General features: G+C 41.6%; 1 protein-coding gene across 3 annotated transcripts in view; it reads right to left on the bottom strand.

Annotated features, from left to right (window-relative positions):
- If (integrin subunit alpha inflated) overlaps positions 1–21,862 on the bottom strand; it is a 61,337-nt gene that overhangs the window by 14,376 nt on the left and 25,099 nt on the right. For 2 of the 3 annotated variants that reach the window (XM_076385039.1, XM_076385040.1), the window contains exons 4-5: positions 10,561–10,726; positions 2,045–2,106 (exon numbers count right to left, since the gene is read on the bottom strand). In XM_076385039.1, coding sequence (XP_076241154.1) covers positions 2,045–2,106; positions 10,561–10,726 — 228 coding nt within the window. The remainder of the gene's footprint in view (positions 1–2,044; positions 2,107–10,560; positions 10,727–21,862) is intronic. The other variant, XM_076385041.1, reaches the window with a different exon arrangement.

Below are 21,862 nucleotides of genomic sequence, written 5' to 3'. Positions count from 1 at the left end.
ATTTTTCGAGTCCTGCCAAAAGGAGGCACGTCTTCATCCAGAGTTAAACACGCCATAAAAATTCGTCAGGGGTCCCCGATTTGTTGGAGTCGCGACGCGACAACGCTCGACTCCGAAAAGCCCAGAGGATAAAGGCAATAAGGAAGGAAAGGAGCGGAGGGCGGAACGAGAGTAAGAATCGAATTTGCCTAAAATCATTGCGGCAGCGTCGTTTCACGGGGCTTCGAGGACCGTGGGTAAAAGCCACGATTGAGCGTTTCGATCGCGGGGGTGGGGTATTAACATTGAATGCTGAAGCGAGGTTAGAACCGGCCACGGACCGCGACATGCATTAAACATCTGCCATATAGCCAGACAATTCTGAATTATACATCCACGGCAAGATAGCCGGCTGAGTGGCCGCGGAATTGTCCCACAATTTCTTTGTGGGTAATCGAAGCTGTCCCGCTAACCGATAACGCTAACCGTCGCGCGGATTGAGCGAGTGTTTCTTGCACGCGGTGGAGATTAGATCGGTCAGAGATAGGCTCCGAGTTGCAGGAGAAAAGAGCAGTTTTCTAAAAAACTGGGTAGTTCAGAGAAGTATTTTCAAATGAGTCACTGGGCCCAGAAATAGATAATAAAGTAATTGGAAAATTGTATTATTGAGATAGGGAGAAATAAAGTGACTAATAATGGTGGGAGGTGGTTGCAGAAAACTGTAGACAGTAGATACTAATTGTAAAATTAGACACCACTTGTAAGAAGGACATTCAATCAGGGTTAACATCTTCGACTCCACGAAATCACCTGATTGCCCTAAACAATACAACACATTCCTAAACGAGCATTATAAAATGAGCGAAAGCAATTTATCCTCTGAACCAGAATACCTAACAGCATTCCAAATCTCCTAAACTCATTGCTCATACCTTTCACGTACGCCATGCATCTTCGCCGAGTTCGAGAGGGAAATAAACCACTGACATACCAATTTCGAATTCGTACCTATTGCCCCTGATACTTATCAGACGTAGCGTAGAGGGAATCCAAGGACGAAGGTATCACGTAGGACCGTGCAGGTGCAGCGGGCGTCGCGGGCTTTAGGTGTGCGCAGGTCGAGAGATGCATCTCGAAGGAATCGAGTAAAAAAGGTGGCCGACGCCTACGGTCCTGGGGCCCATCGGCCCTCAGGATCTGCCGACGGCCAGAAAATCGAGCTTTCGACAAGACAATCCTATACGAGTCGCCGATTGCCTCTATACCTCGCATGCACCACGAATACGAATGTCCCCAGTCAGAGGTGCGTAAGGTAGGAATTCACATTCCTGGCCATATTCGGGCTCTCGAGCCGACCCCTCGTGTCGCCTCTTAACTCTTTCAGAACGCGGCAACCGCCAGGACACGTGGGGTTACCGTATTTATATCCCCCGTGCCTCTGTTTACTCGTCGACTTAAACAGTTAGACTGCACTCACGGGAACCTCGTATTTGGCTTCTCTCGTTGACTTCAATAGTTTAAGTCTGAATTTTAATCCTGCCGCTCTACCCCCACGTCCTACCATTCTCAAGCTCTTTGTTGCACGGTGATTCGCGCGGTTCTACTGTTCCGAGGTGGGAACCGTGACTCTAGCACGCGTTTGGTGATCCTTGGAACCTGAGGTGAATCACGGGACTTGTGAGCTTGTGGATGGTGATGGTACTATGCAAAATAGTTGGAGGATTTCTAGAATTGACACATGTGCGATCTTCTCGAGGTCTACCTTTTTAATCGACCCTATATATTAATGGAACTATTTATGGATATCAAGGGGTACTGAAGATGGAACTCGAACGATGGTGTACAATTTTTTTTGCGAACAGAGCGATACAAATAAGAACACTAATTTTTCTTCAACTTATAGTAAAGTGAATATTGAAGAAATATCACCAGACTAAAGGTAGCATAAGGAGTTACTTATTTGAAATACAATAGAGTATTGTCTATATTTGGATCGCCCTATATTTGGTATCTAACACAACTCGAGAATTTATATAGGTCTCCAATTATTTTTCTTTAGACTTACCTCGGACATGGCAGCGCCCAATCCAGCTTGACACGAACCCTGTCTGTGGTAGCCCCAGTACCCTGAAACGGAAATACGCAATTATATCGTGGCGTCCCTCGCTATTCCAAACAGAGACGTCATATCTCGGCCGTTTCGTTTCAACAGACCCTTCCTCCGATAATTGAGGACGTTTCCTGATGGATCCTAGTTGTCGTAAGATTTGAACAAATGAAAGCTAAGTGACACAGCAGAGTCAGGCCTAAACCCAAGGCTCTACAGAAATGAATCCATCAGCTTTGGACCTCTAAGTTCTTCTAAATATTCCTCATTTTAGTATTGTTTCTAATCAAAGCAGAACAATTTACACCAAAATTGACACACACGATTTTATCATCTGACGAAAAAGAAATTGAAATCCCGCTAAGGAAAAGGCAAGGGTGAAACATTTAACGCGTACAGCCGCGGAACATCTTGTACACTGACACCAGAGGTCGTGTGTAGAGTTATCGACTAGGAAGTCGAGTGGGCATCGCCTTAAATGCCTATTGCCACGCACTCCCGCACAACTCCGAGGAATACGTGCATGGATCATTAATCCCAGATCGATCTTCTGGCCATGACGCCTTCGCGATTCGTTTTCCTTCCTCGGCTCGCGGGATCGAGGGATCGATCCATCAGCTCCTTAGTCGAGCCTCCTTCGTGTCGTTTCCGAGAAATCTTGACGCCCCAACGTTCCAATCAAATTCAATGCAATTATAATGTAATTTCATTTGCATTGGTACTAATTTAGAGATTATTCTTCTAAATATCATCGACGATATTTTTTACTTGTGTTTGCCATTTCCTTCAGTTCGTGCAATTTAAGCGATGATTTATAAATGTTAGCATTTAGACATCGTATCGTTACAGAGAAATACAAAAATACCGAACCATATCATTCAATAAACAGTTCATTCGTCTTCAGACACTTTTTCGTGATGATCATTTTGACTTCTCGCAATCGTGTCCAGTCACGCCCCGTTCCACGATAATCATTTTTATCGTTCAACCACTCTCACACAATTTCCTATAATTTTCAGTTTTTTCCTCGAGTAAACCAGTTCAAATCGTCAGAATCACGCGTGTGCACGAGTTTGACAGACCATTTTATCCACAACTAGATCCTATTTCACGAGCTGAGGCGGCAATTACGGGTCATCGGGAAAAAGCGAGGGTTATTATAGCCGTTCTTCTAGTAACTCGCTCTTTCCGCTTCGCGACTCCACTTGCAGGAATGCCCTTTTGCAATCGTAGAAATGTTCATGTCTTTTCCGTTGCCTTAGGCTTCCAATGATACTTCGCTGGAAAATAGCAGGCTGCTTCGAACCCATAGCAGAAAAGAAAGCGGAAACAGAAGAAGCTTTAGATGTAACGTGCGTAAAATTCATTGTCTCTATAGCTTCGGTCTTTATAGACCATTCTTCTTCCTCTGTTCAAAGCTTTAATGCTTTCAGAAATTCGAACACAATTATAGCGGGAAGTGGCTAAAAAGGTGGTTCGATAAACGCAACAAGGTACAAGAAATGAAGGAATCTCTGAGAGAAAGAGAAGTTTTAGTTTCATTTCACGTGCCAGTCACTTTATCGTGGAGTCTTCAGTCGTACAGAAGTTCTTCTGCGCTATTATATGTATATTGTATATTGTATATCGACGTACACATTGCGAATTTAAAATACCAATCGAGTGTATTATCTTTGTAGACTCCTGTCCTCTAACTGTAAGTTGTCTTCATGGACCACCATTAAACTAATAAATTACATTAATTTACTTGTCGGAATTAAATCAAGAACAGGTTTGACTTTTAAAAAATCCATTTCTTTCTTCGTTTATGTTCATTCTCAAAAACAGAGTATTTTAAGATCTCCTTCAGATTCCAAAGGCAATGCTAAACATGCCAATCAAATTTCTCACCAGCTCAATTAGTGGCTCCAATTTATAAAGCAGCAAAAGTAGAGACGTTCATAGAGGAAACAAATCGTGCTTTCACATTCCCTAGAGCTCGCACGTAAGATTGATCGCGCGAATGTGACCGACGCCAGAAAGATTAATCTTGTCCTGACACTCGGCATTAGCGTCAATAAGCTGTGCACACTCGTCAAAGCTGCGCTAACGTAATCGCGACGAGTCGCTGCCATTAACCGACAATCGGCCGTTATCGACTGACAGGAGCAACAAAACCCCGTCCCCGTGTGGCAGATTCTCCATTAGCTCGTCAAGGTTACGTCCGAGACGCTATAATTACTCGCCACCCATTAACTGGTAATTTCTGAATTATCAAACAGGGGAGAAGAGGGAGAAGAGATGACACTCGATGGGATGGGGTCAGTATTTACGCTGCCTTCTTTAACCTTTTATTAACTAACTTAATGAGACTCAGAAGTCAGAAGAATCCAAGACTCTACTACTTATTTCCCAATTTATTTTTTTACTAACTGTGTATATTAGTATAATCTAAAAAGAAATTCGAAGATGATGAATTTTAACCCTCTCTACCTCCACCCCTCCAGATTTCAATTTTCCATCCCCCAAACAGGTGAAACTGAATGCACCTTGAAATGATTCTTTTTTAAACCGTACGATATTCCAATGTGAAAAGGTTAATCGTGCAGCCAACAGAAGAGGCGACGCAATGCGAGCTGCAGGGCAGGCCAGTAAGAAAGCGACGCGTGTATAGGAGAATATCCGGTGGGATCCCCGTGCCTTCTACACGGCCACGTACTACGAACATACGTTATGAGCGGCAACGAAGGGACTCTGACGGTCGATCGGTCACTTTAGACGAGCTGCCAGTCACGCAATTACATCAATCGGTCCTCGGCGACGATGCCGTGGCCGTGTCGAGCAAGGAAAAAAGGAGACATGAAGCCATCGATCGGCGCCGACGTTTCTTCGCGTGCATACGGATGCGATCTACGTCGCTGAAGTTGGCCTTTAATTTTCCCTACGCGACGGGACTACAATTGAAACTCGACTTTGTGGTCTAGGGAAATGTGGGGTGAACAGAGTTCAATGATCTATCAGAGTGATAGATTAAGGATCGGTTGCTTTGGTAAAATTGTAGGCTTCGAGATGTGATGAAGAAGCGATTGTCTTGAGTGAATTGAGATATAGGGTTTTTCAAAATATGCAGACCACTTTTTAAGATTTTGGTGTTTAAAGAAAGAAGCACTAGTTTTGTAATTTTCAGCACAGTAAATTCTTTTTGTGGGACGAGGAACTCGAAAAAAAATGTATACAGTGTTATATGGTAAATTATTTTGCTTTCGTTAAATTGTTTCTGATTACTTTATGTGTCCAAAGTAGCTGTACTTCGTCGTGTTCACCAGAGGGAGACGTGTTAAGCGACAAAGGGCAGGTTCGATTAGGTGATATCGTCTCCGGTCGATCTATTTATAACCCTTCGTGTCTAGATGCTTTGCGAGGGTGCTATTCTTGTCAGTGAGAGAGTGCCCTGCACTCGAACTTGGACCCACGACAAGTGCCACGAGTGTTTTCATACAAGAAACGCTGGGCAAATTAAGAAAATGAATACTCGTGATTTTCAATTAGCGATTTGATTAAAAGTAGTTTTCAACTTTCTTCGAATTCTGGTCCATTAGATTTGAAAAAATATTTGTGAACCTTGGACAGTCAATATTTTGTACTATTTGAAAAGGGATCATTTTTTAAATAAAGATGATTGAATTTAAAAAATATTTGCAAAGCCAATAGCGTTTCAGAGAAAATCTTGTTGCGTGGAAGAAATTACAGTTTAGAAAGAAGTTAGAACGGTGAAAGGATTCGCACTGCACACGCGACCCTTAATCGACTTACGCGAAATGAATGGAGCTACTGTAATTCCGATTCCACGTAAATGTGTGTGTGTGTCGAACGATTAAATATCGTCTACTGAACTTATTTTGTTCCCAACAAAAAATGTGAAGGTCATTGCGAACGTTCAATCCACAACAAACTCTATTACAGCACAATGATTAATATAATTGGTCACTAATTATCTAAAAAAACCCAAGCTTCTTAGAAAACTAAAAACGTTAATACCCAATCTCATCCACTCAAGACAAAATTATAGTTCAATAAAACCGAGAGACATCTCAATCATTTCTGTCTCGTCCATTTCCACCCCCATTCGTATCCATTGCGAAGCTATCGAAGAAAACTTATCCGCACAGATAAAGAGAAAACCGAGTTCGAAAGAATCGAGCAAAAACAGCTCTCGAGACAAATTAAACGCCACGATATTTATCTTTCTCAGGCAATTCCAGCCACTTGGTGGACGTGGCGCATGCCGCAATAAAATCGCAATAAAAACGGATCGTTCTCGTTGCAAAGAGGAATTCAAGATCCTGTCCCCAGCATTCCACTCTTTGGTACATACTTCGTGCCCGTGATTTTTATTGGCCTCCACGAATAATAGCGTCGGCGGTCAGCGGCAATTCGTTTTAATGGAACCGCGGCAAAGAAGAGATCCACGGTGCCGCGACGCGAACGCGGGAGATCGGTAACGCGATCGTAATTCAAACAGGATCAAGTGTTAATTGGCCTTGTTGGGACGGTGTGCCGAGTTAGTGGACCCCCGAGGCAATGGCGCCTTCTAATTACGATTTTTTTTCCCTAGGCGAGACACCGTCAAGCCGCCTTGACGAGTGGGCGGCTTTCATCGAGGAATGCAGTTAGTGCAATTCATTGCCACTTTCACTTGACGTCAGCCACGTCTCCCACAAACGCTGCGGTCATTGTTTAAGTGCAACGATTATCGTACAAGAACGCTATGGTGGTCGCACAGTGATGTCAATCATATTGAAATAGGGGTAGTTTTGTGGTGGTGTTACGGCTAGGGTTATCTTTAAGGGAAGTATGATACCAGGTTTTGCAGTGGACGAAAATGATTATGCGGGTTGGATAAGGCTGTCAGCATAGTTTAAGATTTTGCAATTTTTTTAATGATATGGTAAGGTATTGGAAAAGATTTTAAGAGTGTCTCAGGTACAGTAGTAATCAGTAGATGGATGTAGAGTGATACAGAATGTGTCAATACCTAGAGGCTCTAGGGAAATTACAAACCATTTACATGAATTCATGGAATAATACTAAGAACAAGTGCTAATAATGTAATTACGATTAAGGAGCCACCGTATAAGGCTCCGTAAATTGATGTTCATTGACACAAGCTCTGAAGAAGTTTTCTGCTTCCTGGTCGACGTAAAAAGAAACGTCTAATGCACGATACCAAACTTAGATGAAATGGTCGACCACTTAAAGGGGAGTGCTAGAAACTGCACGGCGTAATAACAGCCTGATTTCCGCGGAATCGCTGTTTCAAGAAGAACAGATCGGACTAGTTCTGCTTTCGTCTCACTGCAATCACTGTCTTTGCACATCGAAGGTAATGGACAGAGTGTGAATCATAAATGTCGTGTTCATGCCGCTTCGAGACCTCCATCGTCGCTCTAAAAGCTCTTTTTACATGGTAGCGGCTAACCATGCCCCTCTTTCCTCCTTGTAGCATACTTAACACTTTGCACGCCATTAGTCGACTGATCGATTTTTCGTTCTGGTAGTGCAGCTATAGAAAACAGATCGTCGATATCTTGTGTGCAAGAAAACAACTTGCACAACGGTATCTCTTTAAGCAGTACGTTAACCTTAAACGTAAATTGGAAGCAAATAAAAAATGTTACGAATACCTACACCTGGATAAGGTTAAACAATAATAAAAAAGAAGAACGTTCGTTTCTAAGAAATAATTAGCAATAAAAATAGTTAGACTTCCTTAACTAGATCTTTCTTTTTTCTGTTATATGCATGTTACACTGAATTTGTGAGCTGTTCTCAATGCGTGTTAAGTGATATACAGTAGTTGACATTCTTGAAAAAAAATGTGTTTGAACGTGCCCGTACAAAAAGGTGACAATTGCACGTTTATGCAGATAGAGGTGTTTCCAAGTGTACTTTACGACAAGCGGAAACTGTGAGTAAACGTACAGAAATAAAAGTTACGTAGTCACAGATGTTTGCGGATATCTTTGGTGCAGGCTAAACGACGCAGTAAAAAATAATGTACAAAATGCGATGACAGTGATAGCGAGATGGTGAAACTGGACGTATAAGATGGAGTTTCGTACCTAATTTTACGATGCTTTAAATAACTGAAAGAGCCTCAAATTACTGAATAATCTCAGAGCTATAAATATTCTTCTTTCCATTAATAATTTCTTTGGAAGCTACCGTATTTCTTAATTCATCATTTTTACAATCCTACAATTACAAAAGTGTCCCATAAATCGTATTTCATCACCGATATCAAATCAGTAAGCGATCTAATTATCCATACAGGTGAACGAAGAATCGAGCACTCTTCGATACCTAATTACCAACAATGGAGACCTTCGAAGGATAATGCGAGTGTCTGGCAAGTACTTAGCAGCGTAACGGAGTATCCGCGCCGAAGGAAATTACAGCTATGACATTATGAATGCGGACAAATGGTTGACAGTAGTACGGAGAAGAAGACAGATAAGGGGACAGAGGAACACGAGCACGGCAATTCCCTCCAGGAAAGGCAACAATGAGCGACGCATAGCGAGGAGCTATGGTTGCGACAACGAGGCACGGCGTCATAAGCTGCAAGCGATCCAATGACTAAAAACGCGCTACGATTCTCGGGAAAAGCAACAGCAAACGTTACCGTTTGCCTCGCATCGCTCCTACAAATTGTTTAATTGCTCGATCTTGCCGCGGAATTTCTGGACGATGAGCTCATAACGTCGTCGGCTCGCTGCATTTCCGCGAGGATGTAGAGGCTTTCTTCAGTACATATTTGTCTCGTACAATGGGCGTGGAATGATCGGTTAATGTGTATCAGAAGATACTGCAGTTATCAGAGGTGATTAATTTATAGATTTTCAAATTGAAGTCTGTGCTTATCTTACTGATATATTAAATCATAAAAATGAAATTCTGGTAAAAGTTGGAATCGATAAAAAAACTGAGAAAGTTACAAATTTTCAAACTTTCAAACTTTCAAACTTTCAAATTTTCAAACTTTTAAATTTTCAAATTTTCAAACGTTTAAATTTTCAAATTTTCAAACGTTTAAATTTTCAAATTTTCAAACGTTTAAGTTTTCAAATTTTCAAATTTTTATAATTACCAATTTTACTTGTAATTGTAGTAAAATTTATTTTTGGACAAGAAAAGATGATTAAACGGAAAGACTTCCGAAACATCTAAACAACGTGGGAGACACGCGATACTGTACCACACACAAATAACTTCCGAAATCTGCGCTGAGAGTCTGTTCTAACGGTGATAACCAGCAGATAAGACAAAAATGCAATGCATTCCAAGAGAGCTTATCTTTGACAATGATGAACATTATCGCAAAGAAGAGAAGAAAATGCACTTACGCGCTGGATGCTGTTATTTCAGAGATTTACGCAGGAGTCTGTTACGTACATAAACTTTCTTCAAAAATAACGGAGCAATAACTGTTGAACTTTCGTGTGATTTCAGTAGTAAAGTTGAGAATTTGTAGAATATTTTGAAATTCATGCTACACGCTAGAAGAAAATAATTTACGGAGCACGAAGAAATAAAAACTCTAAAATAGTGTTTATTTATGACCTTCCATCTTCCATGAAATCTATTCAAAAATCGCTTGGAGCACCTCCAAATGCTGATTTATAAAAGACTATTATAAACTAATCAACCTTAGTCAAAAGGCTTGTCTCACCTAATACAAAAGTACATAGTTTGAAACAACAGGTCAACTCGTTGAAATCGATTCGGTCAACAGGTACTCAGGAGCATAGGTAGCATTCTGAAGCAAGCGCTTCGGAATACCCCGCTTTCTAAATTACCGTAAACAGGCAACCATTCACCGACGAAAATCGATACGCCTTTCCTCATTAAAACACCACGGCAGACCTACATGGGACGGCAGGAAATATCCTGTTACCGAACGTATTTATGTTCGCTATACCCTGAGAGGACATGACCACATGTCGCAGCCGATCCTCCTCGCAGGAAATTCGTCCCGTGAGATTCCTTTAAGGACACATGATTTACCTCCCAAGAACCGAACGCGCTACCCTCGAAACTTCCAACTTTACGAGCCGAAACACGCGAAAGTGGAAAAGGAAACTGGGTTTCCCGTTTCCAGGCGCTGTTTACCAGTGTTTATACATAGCATTCAGGGTGAACGCAACGTACAACAGTGATTCATCGATTATTCTATTTTTCTTCTTTTTCCGCGAATCGAGTTAACTTTGGAACGAGAACACTGTGTACTCTATAAATTCTGGGAAGCTTGGTTAACGCGAGTGCCAAAACAACGAGCTAGTCACAGGGTATATTAAAGATTTATAATTCGAACTTTGGTGGGTATTCAAGATTGGAAAATTGAAATCTGAGTGGATATAGAAAATTTGAAAATTTAAAAGTTATTAAGTTACTGTATTCCTTGTTACTTTATAACAGAAAGAAATAGAACTTACTGGTCCGACAAGGTGAAAATTCATGCGACTCAGTGAAGTTGCCATTAATGACCCAGCAGGTGCCGACAGGTTCCCTTCGATTTCCAACCACCGAGTCCTTGCCCCCTCGATTGTCATCGTACTTCGACTGCGACAGGGAGAACCAGATGTACCTGGGGGCGCACGCCTGTGAACATAAAACAGGAACGTTTGTATCGTTAATGACCGTTCCATCGCAATTAGACGTAACAACCGGCTGGTCTACTCGTTAAGCACTCTCCTCCGATCTCTGGGAAGGAAGGACTTCCATGTCGATCGAAGTTACGTGTATGCGCAACGTTGGTCACACCTTCGAGACTGATTCTCGATATTTAGCTTGGTGTAACCAGATCAGTAATTGGGAATATCAAAGGTACCCAAGGTACTCAAGAATTGAATTACTGTTACTCAGATAATGAGAATCAATTTTTAAGCGACGATGCGACATTAAGTTCGAGGCAATCACAGCTTGAGATGCGTCGTTGCGTTTAGCTCAGTTACGCAACAGAGCTCGAATCACTGCCGCATTTAGATGTTTAGAGAACCTCTCGGTGCAGTCATAAGTGTCTGCCTCTGGAATATATTTCTGGTGAACACAGGAGCTGAGTGGTGTAACATGTTATTTTCTTTTGAGAGGGTTTCCTCCCTTGTTTATCTTCTTCCTGGAGAGAGAATAGTATTTGATCATTTTTATAAGATCTTAAGTCGTTAAAGAACTGTATCTATCAGCTTTTCTTCATTTTAATGAACAATCAGAGCCAAATAGTTTCTAAATGATTCTCTAATACTTGCCACAAAACTAACCAAAGCCTACAGACAATCCTCCAAGCAAACGTCTCGCAACTCAAGAGAATGATTACAATTTGCGACAAAGCCAAGACGACTGGGCCTACGGTGCACTCCTAACAAGATTGACACAGCCATGAGTCAGAAATCTCGGCCGCGAGACACGAATTAACGTCGTCGTCGAACTTCCAGGAATTCTATAATTAATTTAATTTATTGCATTTGTGCATGTAAGGGGCGCACCCCGTAACAAGCTTGCGCTGTAATGAGTTTCAAGGAAATTCTTCGATGCAATTCTGGTCGATGAAACGTAAAGCGAGCCGTTACGTATGTATATTTATACGACGTGTTATTAAGGTCATCAGTTGCTGGACTCCCTGGTCAAGTACAGATAATCGACGTAACACGAGGATTGTGCGTGAGAGAACCTTGTCCCAGGATTGGGACGCGCTGAATAAATGGTTCCAACGACTGCCCTAATCGCCAAAAATACACGTTTCATTCTGGACTGTTACGACCGACTCGCTAAAAAGAAATGATGTAATACTGTGTTACAATTTAGCTTCTCAATGTTGGTCCACATTCAACAGACACAAAAAATAGTAACAATAACAAGAATTACATTATACTATATTAATGGTATCTTGCATTAAAGTGTCTCTAAACAGAATTTTGCAACTAGTTGCAAATATGATCGTCATCACTAAAATAAATATCACAATTTTCCAAAAATAAACGATTACTCATTTGTCATTACTGACAAGTGTTAAATGATAATCCTAAGCAACTTGATAGATTCCTAAGTCATAAGGGAACTCTGTACACTGAATCGACAAACCTATAAGTTTAATTTGAACACTGAGATAAATCAAACACGAAAGGGGCGATGCATTCTTAATGCAGATTAAGGCTGTATGCAGATTCATGGGAGAACAAACGCATCGTGGCGACTGGTAACATTTTAATCGTTTCTCAAGGTCGGCCACGTGTAAATGAGCCCTAACGAGCAGCATACTGATACCGCATGCACCCGGATCGTGTGTTACATTGCAGCGCGACCGGTCCACGCAACATTGCATTATTAATTGCAAGCCAATTAAGGCGGGTTACAACGTTACATCGTTCCACCACGCGGATGGGATGCTGCGTGATCGAGAATCGAAAGGTGTAAGTGTACGATTATCGTTCCTCAGTGTAACGAGATGGATGTAAAAGTAATATGCAAATTAGTTTATTCGAGGTGTTAAAAAGAGGTGTAAAATGAAGAAGAATTATTTATACATGTCGAATGTTAAATAAATGAGAGAGGAATTTAAAAATTGTGAATATAGTCTCATATGCAACATATACAATGCCTGTTGGTTTATAAATCATTAGATTTCTCCGACTCTTTAAAGACGAGAGATAGTTGACTACACAACAGAGTTACCACAGTTATTAATTACATCACAAGGGATCCCATCTCTCATTCAATAGAATTAATTTACTGTCCATCCAATAGCAAAGGTATTCTTTGTTTTGCCAGAGATACGATCACTCAACTGGCATGATCATTCGGTGCACGTAGAAGCTTTTGAAGGAAGATCGAAAAGTCGTTGAGTTGTGACTTAATTGAACGTAACGATCGATCGACGGTGAACGGCAGGAACGAGGAACACGAAAAAAAGAAGACCGTGTGTCAATGCGTACCGCAATTTATCCATTACGCCAGTTTAGCTCAATCGCTCAAGGATCACCGCTTGAAATTGCGCGTACGAGACTTTCGAAACGGAAGGGGCTCAGGGCTCTGGAGTAAGCAGATACTAACTCGAGTACTTCATCTGCTGTATTAAATCATAGACGCAATATACGCAATTTCTCCTCTAAACCACATTCTAAAACAAATTGTTCAATCTGAAGAAACTCAAAAACTAATTTTTTATCCCCCTCCCCCTCCAAATATTGTTAAAAAATAAATACAAATTTTTTCACGTTAAATAGATCAGTGAAAGACAACGAAGCAGCTTCTTTCCCGTGTCAAAAATAAGTGAGCCAGCGAATCGACTGACGAAACAGCTGCCAGAATAAACGGGACGAGGGGGGATAAAAATATCCCCGAATCCAGTCGAAATGTATAATAGCACTGGACAGCCGCAAAGAAATACAAGAATGAGTTTGGTCATCGGACGTTCCGAATAAAGCAGTCCCTTAGCGAACCCCTTGAATGCGCCTCGTTGAGCAGAGCACTCGACGAGGAAGGAGCGCGATCAAGGAAGAGAGTAGATGAAGAGGGAAGTCGGGATTATCACGGTTACAGCTGCTCGCGGATCGATCGTGACCGAGCCGCTTTAAAGTAAATCGATCTTGTACCTTGACACGAGGCCCAGATGTATCTTGATCGCGATACGATATTAAAGAATCGACAGCTGATCGACGCCGCGTCGATGATGATTGTGCAGCCCAGCACAGATTGCTGAAAAAGCAACGAGCAGGAAGACCTCGATTCTCTCTTTTTCTTCTCTTCGAAGAGATTAAATGTAACGAGACATGACGCGAATAGTTTCAACGTTGTTAGATGAGCTGTCGATACTGGTTCGAAAGAATCCCCTGCAGGAGATTGTAAGAATGTACATACTTTGTGGATATTATTTAAATTTAGCGATCTCTTCATATTTTACTGTCAATTGAGAGAATCAAAATTCCACATTGCAGGTAAAAATGAGAGACAAGCAAATACGACAAATATATACACGAATTTTTTAAGTTATTATCACATCCCCAATTCACCCCAAAATTTGTCTAAGGAACCCTTCTTTAGGATTCCACGCGACAGCTCAGGGTTTCATATTCCTAATGAATACTATACAAAATCATGAATCCACAACAACGGACTATAGACTCGAACCACGAGAAATAAATTGCCATTGAAGGATGCTCAATCACGCCGCATCATTCGCAAATACATCGTTACGTAACCCCATTTTCGTTCTGTGCGGATTTAACGACAGAAAGGGAGACGTTTGGCGAGCGGCACGCAGTGAACGCAATTTGCTCGTCGTCAGAGAGCCCGGAAGAATTTAAAGCCGCCTAATGACACGCTTCCAAAAGGCGTTCCCTTCGGCGGTAAGAAGCCAAATCGTGCGGCCTTTCGTTCGCGCAACGAAACGCAACGTCCCTCTTTAATTGCGCCGCGAGAAGAGGGCCGAGAGAAAAACGTAAGAAAGGGAACAATAATAATTCGAGTGATGACCGTATTCTTCTGGCGGTGATTGCGCCAGCTGAGGTATCCGAGTTCGCTCTTCATTAAAAAGGACCACTCGAAGGAACTCGAGCTCGACTAATGGCATGGTTCCTTTAATGTCTTCAGCCGACCACTTTGCAGCCTTTCAACGCGTGTATCGTCCGAGAACGATACAAGTTTTTTCGATCCATATTGAACGCGATACAAGGGATCCTTTGCTCGATTCCTTCTGCATTTTCCAAAGGAGAGATAAGCTTTGGAGTAAAAATATCTGGAATCCTGCGAAAACACAATATTTCTTCAAATATCTCCTTTTCTCGTGAATTTATACTTATAGCATAACTCTTGACAACTCAGTACACCATACGCCTCTTTCTGAAAGATAAGGATTATCTTCTAAACTATAGAATGCTTGTCCAAGGGAGCCCAGCCACCTAGCTATCAGTGCAACTCAACTATTTTATTGATTGTCGTTTAGTATTTTTACAATTTTTGTGATTTCTACGAAATAAAGATGAAACAATCGCCGACGAAGCTGATCAACCTACTGTAAACTCTTTCCACGGCCGACCTTTATTGTTCGAAACGTGTAATGCACGTGTGCACGCAGGAAATTCTCCAGGTTCAAAGAGAGCGCGCTGACAAGCGGCGCTATTATAGTGCGGCCGTATCTTTCATGGAGAAATAGCACCGTAAATTAAAACAATATACCACTATTTTATCGGACGCAATATTCCCTGCAATACTTAATGCATTTCCATTGTAGCTAGCTGGGAAGTCGATGCCAATACGGTTGCTGCCTCTTTGCTTTTTCTGCAGAGATACTGGTGGACTTAATTTTCTACTTCAGACCTTTGCCTGACCATAGGTATCTGAGATAACGCTAAATGTATATTCTCGGCTTATAAATATTTAATGTGCATGTTTTTATGTCTTCCATACTCTTCTTTTATATCTCTATGAAGATTTCCATACGTGATACACAGATTTCTAGGTACTTCAGATGATTATTTTGTGCAGAATTTTACTAACCACTTTGTAGTTTTTATTTTCTTTACTTATTTTGACTATTCATAAATAAAAGTTCTTCACTTCCACAAGAGAAAATATAAACTTCTTTATCAAAGCTGTATTTCAATGTCTCTTCAGTTTTCCTTCTTTTTTTTCCTTCGGTTTTCTCAAATTGATCAATAAATTTTTCAAGAAATGTCTGAGAATCGTATCGCTTACGAACGAAGCGGCAGGCGGGCATAGTAAGTTATTCTTGAGCGCGAATGAGGTCATCTCGGGTCGGCTGCGCCCAAACCTAACCAACGAGGATAGATCGGTCGTATTTTAAGGGGGTCGATATGGAACAACTTCCGTGGAATCGTCGACGGTTTTCGGGGAACTTGGACTGCCCATTTTGTGTGACTTTGAAGAATCGATGGCACAGAATGGAACGCTGACAACACTGTGACCGTGATTACACGAATCGCCTGGAATTTGCAACGCAATGGGAGCGTCGATTTGTATTCCCCACTATCGTATTTGTGTCATGGAAATAAGTTTATAAATATTCATAATGAGAGAACAAATTTTGTAACTTTCTGCTGCTGACTGCTCGAGATTATAAAAACTCTACCACCCACTTACTTCGTCTCTCCAGTTCTCATGCGTAAGGACGTTTATTCTCTTCCGTAAGGACTATAAATCGCAGCAAAAAATAAATCCTCGTAAATCATTCACTCGACCTCAATTAAAGATACAAACTTAAGTAGCTTGCGATTAATTTTGATCCTTACAAAATCCTCTCACAGAAGCTACTCTTTAATATAAAAAAAAAAATATTTTCCGTGTTTATTCAGTTTACGACACCATAAAAACAACACTCCTCAGCAGTATATTAGTCCAACAAGGGCACGTCGTACATTATATACAGCGCGAGACCGTAACGCCCCGATTTCATGGTAAATTGCCGCCCCAAACGAACCCACCGTTCGCCAGATCTTAATCCGATTTGTCATCCTCCCTCGTAACGCGCAATTTAACGCATGATCCTCGGCGGAGAACGGTCGCTGAGCCTACAGCCGAGAAAGAAACTTCAGAGCTCAGCGGATTAACGCGAATCAGAAACAGGAAGAGACTATCAGACACTAGGAATGAAATCAAGTGATTTGCAAATAGTTACGAATCTTCTACGAATGCTTTAAGAAATAAAGGAAATGTTATTCATAGTTGCTACTTAGTGAAAAGATAATTTAATCAATTTTTAATTTCTGATTTTACCTAGACCCTCCTCAAGAATGAAAACAATTCTTTTCTCTACTTAATTAAAAATTGAATTTAGCAATCTCAAATTCAATTTTTTTAACCCTCGAAAAACCCACCACCATTCATCTCAATAACCTTGACAATGTCCATTCCAGGCATAAAAGAGCCAGACACGCTCGTGTTTTAAAATGGGCCAGCCAAGAGCGAGGGGAGGAAAGAAAAAAGTAGCCAGCAGTTGTACGAGAATGAAATATTCCAGCTAAATTTGTCCGTGCGCCGCGACAATATTTTTCACCTGGCTTCACCCCGTCGCTCGCGAGCCAGGAGCTCTGCCGTGACAGGATAACAGAGCACGACGCCACGGACGGATATTTACGTCACGAGAGACGGAGGTGGTTGCACGGAAGAGTCAGCACACGTTCGCCTCGGTTTCGTCGTTGACTCACCTTCTGCACCTTCTGAGTCATTGCCTTATTTATACATGGCGCGATCGTCTAGCGAGAAATCGCCAGGAAGGAAATCCCTTGGGTCGAATGAAAGCGAGGATTTGTCAGGAGGACAAAGACCGCGACTTGTCGCGAACGAGTCGCGGTTTGAATGCGCTTCGATGCATGGGGGAACACCGGCTGCAATATTTCAGATTTTCGAGGAGAAAGGTGTGAGTTATCGTGCACCCTCCTGCTGCACAGTGTTAAGTTTGACGGCTGAAGAGCGGGTTACATTACGAGGACCGATGTCGGAGCTGTTCGCCAACGCGGGGGACAATGTGACTCCTTGTGGCAGGAGCTCCTGTCATTTTGCTTTTCAGCTGGGAGCTTGTTGCGCGCTTGTTGGAATTTGTCCCGCGGTGAGGATTCATTAGGGGTTATTAGGCTGAATGGTTCAGTCCAAGCCTTAGAATTGGTGATACATACGTTACTTCCGCCTGTGTGATCGGCTAAATTGTGCACTTGTGTTGGGCAGACTGAATCCGATTTTGGAGGCTGCAGGATCCATTTTTGAGTAATTTGGTGACACCACAATAGCTGTTCCATGAGTTCAGAATCAAATTATTTCACTCGATTCTAGTTCACTTTGGTAAGAACATCAGTTCAAATTTTATTCTAAATTAATTTTTACTTGAGTTCTTTTTCAGAACCTCGAACTGGAATTCCATTGTCCAAATTCCTTTTCACAGTCAACGTGCATAAAAGGTGCACCACGTAGATTTGCATCGCATTTCTCACTTAGAAATGCAGGTTGAAAAAAGAACGCAAAACCCCACAGTTTTCTTTGGGTTCAAAATTAACCATGATTTGTCATTGGTTCGTGTGAGCAATTCCGATCTCGCCACGGTGCTACTAATCGTAATTAGAATCGGCCGAAGTAGCCGGTCCATGTGAGTGGGCCTAAGGGCACGAAAGACCGCCGCGAGCAAAAAGCGATCGTTTAACGGACGTTGCAATTTGTCCCGTCGACAAAACAGACGACTGGAATGCGTATTGTCTGCCCCTTGGATTATCCTCCTACTTCGGTTCTTCTGAGCTGCATCTCGCCAGGAGGAAGATGAAAGAATCGCTGGATGAACAGATAAGCTTATGCCAATATTAATTCTCTAGTCGTGCTTCAATTATTATCAATGGCTCTTTTACTGAAATATATTCTTCAACAAATAAATCTCTGAGCGATGTCCATTTTCTACCTTTTCTTGGCATTGTGAATGATCAACTTCTTAAGAAGATATTTGAGTCACACACCCTATATCTAACGAAAACTATTACTAAAATAAGGTACTTAACTAATAACTATCATTCTTTGGAATATCATATATTATCAGCTCTATGACCACCAAAAAAAAATATACTAAAAAGAAATGGTACAACTTTTTACTTCTATTTTCTATCTATTCTGTAGTCACAGCTTCCCTCATCCCCTGTCCAGGACCATCCATCATAAATCGTCGCCCACCGTAATTCGATTCTAACCCGAACCACGTCGAAATTCCTCCGTGAAAGGGAAGAGGCGATCGCGGGGAATCGGCGGACAACACCGCGAGGGCAAGACCAAAAAGACCCGCACCCCCTGGCCGAGAGACAGAATGATCAACCGCTTCTCGCAATATCTCTCGCACGGCCACGAGAATTTCTCAAACATTGTCCTGTCGATTCCCTCTGACAATGGTATTTCCATTCTGGCGGCCGACAAACGTTCGATCTACCTTGGCCCCATCGATCCCGACCGGCTCAGGGTCTCGGGAATCCCTGCTAGATCCCCCAAAAAGGGCGATCCAGCGAGGGCGAGGGCCGAGAACCAGCCAAGGGAGGACGAGGATGGGAAAGGTCGCGGCTACAACAGCGAGGGAACGCGAATTTCGTATATACAAGACTCTGCTCTCAGGTTGGGTCGTCGAGGTCGGGACAATCGTTTCTGGCTGGATAACGCACCTTAACTTTTAATCGATGCCTTTTTACCAGCGAATTCTCCAGCACTCGCGACGACGCAACTTTATCGCGAGGACTCCGCTGTATTTTATTGCTAGCGATTGTTTCTGAGATCTCGTTCACCGTGTCCCCATGATTTTTGCCTTTTTTGGGAGTTTGCTTCTTGACTCAGTCTTTCTTTCAATGTTCTTGTTGTTTTTTATGTAAGTTGGAATTGATGTTTATGGAAGCGAGACTGCTGGTTGAGAAAAGTGGGTGAAGTATATTTTTGTGTGGAAAAAGTTCACAAAATTTTTTCAGATATCCTCGTGAATTTCTTCTTAATATCAATTTCTCGTGATACTGATATCCAAGGAGAGAAGATAAATTCTGCGATTTCGGAATTAACAGAGAAGTAAACAAACTTATTTTCTTGGCAATGGCCATTCTCTATTAAAAAAGTAAACCTGTTTGGCAAGAGCAAGGATACCCAATTTCGCGACTGCATTTTGTCATTGCACGTCCCGATCGGATCGGGTTGGTCTCGTGCAAAGCAAAAACGCCACGATTCTCTTATTTGGAGAAAGCAGAAAAGAGGAGAAAGGTCGGAAGCGGGAAACATCTGGCTGCAATCAAGAAGCTGTATCTTCGAAGCGTCGGCGAGTCGCGAAAGAGACCAGAGGAGGCACGAAGAAGAGGAAGAAGAAGAAGTTGAAGAAACATCGGTGAATTGGACAGCTGCAAAAAGCGAGGCAGCGACAGTTCAATGGTGGATGGAAATATGAGGCCAGTTTATTTGGTCGAAAAAGAAGAGACCAGGTTATCAATCTAAATGGTTGTTTCTTTCAGCATGTAATTGAGGATATGATTTTTTTTTAAATGATGCAGGAGAAGTGCCTAATTTATCTCCCTTCGATCTTCATTTACTGTCACGAGTTATCATTATCTGTAGACTATCAAATCTAGACGCTCAATGGGTTTTAAGAACTAAAAAAAACTCAATAGCGACTAAAAAATACAAATCAACATTTCTTTAAGAACCTGTCGTCTTGATTACTATGTACTTCAATAGAAATAACTATAACACCTTGATTTTTTATTCGATCCTATCTTTGAAACCTCTCAGACAGTAATTCATAAATTACAGCCGATCCCAACTTATTCGAACAAGTATTCAAGGAGAAATTACATAATTTTCTTCTTGTTCGATCGAGTAACTGATAATGCCGTCGGTTATTCCTGTCAAACAGAAGCGTGTATTCACGCTCGTATTAATATGACGCATCGATGCATCGGAGTGAATTACTTCGGCTCAGGAAATGGGCGTCCTGCAGCGATCCTCGACGATCGAGCGCCGCGATTGACGCATGCTCAAAGAAATAACTTCCCCAGTATCCTTTCTTCTGCGATAATGTTCCCACAGCGCTACTTGTTCATGATTGCAGCGACGCATATTGTGTAGGTAATTTGTCAACGATGTACCGTTAGTAAAAACTGCAATATGTCTACTTAATAAGCTCTTCTGCTTTACACTATACTTCAAGAAGAAGATAATTGATAGAAAAAAGTTCTGAATGATTGATTAATTGCCTCAGAAGGTGTTCTCATCGAAACAATTAAGTTAACTGTGAGTTAGAATAAATACTAATTTGAAGAAATTGAAACCCACTATTTTGAGGAAGTTCGACGATGGCAGTGTAAAAAAATGTAATTCTAGTTAATTAAAGAGATTCTCTTAAATTTGGGGGTTGACTTATGCCTTTCAGCGTGCATCAACTTGCAGGCAGACGTCACTCATACGTGAGAGGAATAATTTCTTCGAACAATATCGATTTAGCGCCATAGATGACGTGTTGCAGCATTCGGCAAGATTGCACATGTGACTCACGTATGCACCTCCGGTCGTAAAAGGAGACAGGACGGAGTTTCTACTTGGTCACACTATTAATTAACAAAAACTTGAATCTCTATATAAATACCCTTCCCGAAATTCCGATCGTGGTACTTTATATGGGCTTTTAGAAAAGATGACTCTCTTCTGCTCTTGTTTACGAGTGTTACCAGATAAACAGAAAAAAAGAATATGGCTCACAGAAAAATCTGAAAATTCCCAATTTAAAAACAAGCTTTTCTTACTTGCATCAATAGTAATTACTTATCTTTAATTCGCGTAACGTAGTTGAGAAGAGAAAGCGAGAAAGAGAGAGAGCGGAAAAAGCAGCGCGGCATTTGCCGCTGGAACGTGTACTCGCATTCTGGAGTAAGTAGATAATTCCCACATTATGCCGCGATCAGGGGGATGAGAATGTCCGATGGCGACGTTTCGTTACGGCGAAAATCACTCAAGCATGGGAACGATAATCGCTGCTAATAAGTCTCTCACGTAGAAAAGACGGGCCTTTATTTATAAGCTTCTCTATTGTTGGATTACAGGAATTCCTCAAACACAATAGATTCCCCTATTCCCTTATCTCCTCCCATTCTCCATTACGTAACCCTTACAGTCTGACGTCAACATACTTCATTATCCAAAAAAATATTTGACGCACTGACTTAGTTCTAATACACTCTTCACATAAAACTTTTTCTCTATTCTATTTTACCAATTTCAATTGCAGCTATTCAC

This window comes from Calliopsis andreniformis, chromosome 9 (genome assembly GCF_051401765.1).
Source record: "Calliopsis andreniformis isolate RMS-2024a chromosome 9, iyCalAndr_principal, whole genome shotgun sequence".
Taxonomy (NCBI): Eukaryota; Metazoa; Arthropoda; class Insecta; order Hymenoptera; family Andrenidae; genus Calliopsis; species Calliopsis andreniformis.
This window is presented reverse-complemented; position numbering and strand designations above follow the sequence as displayed.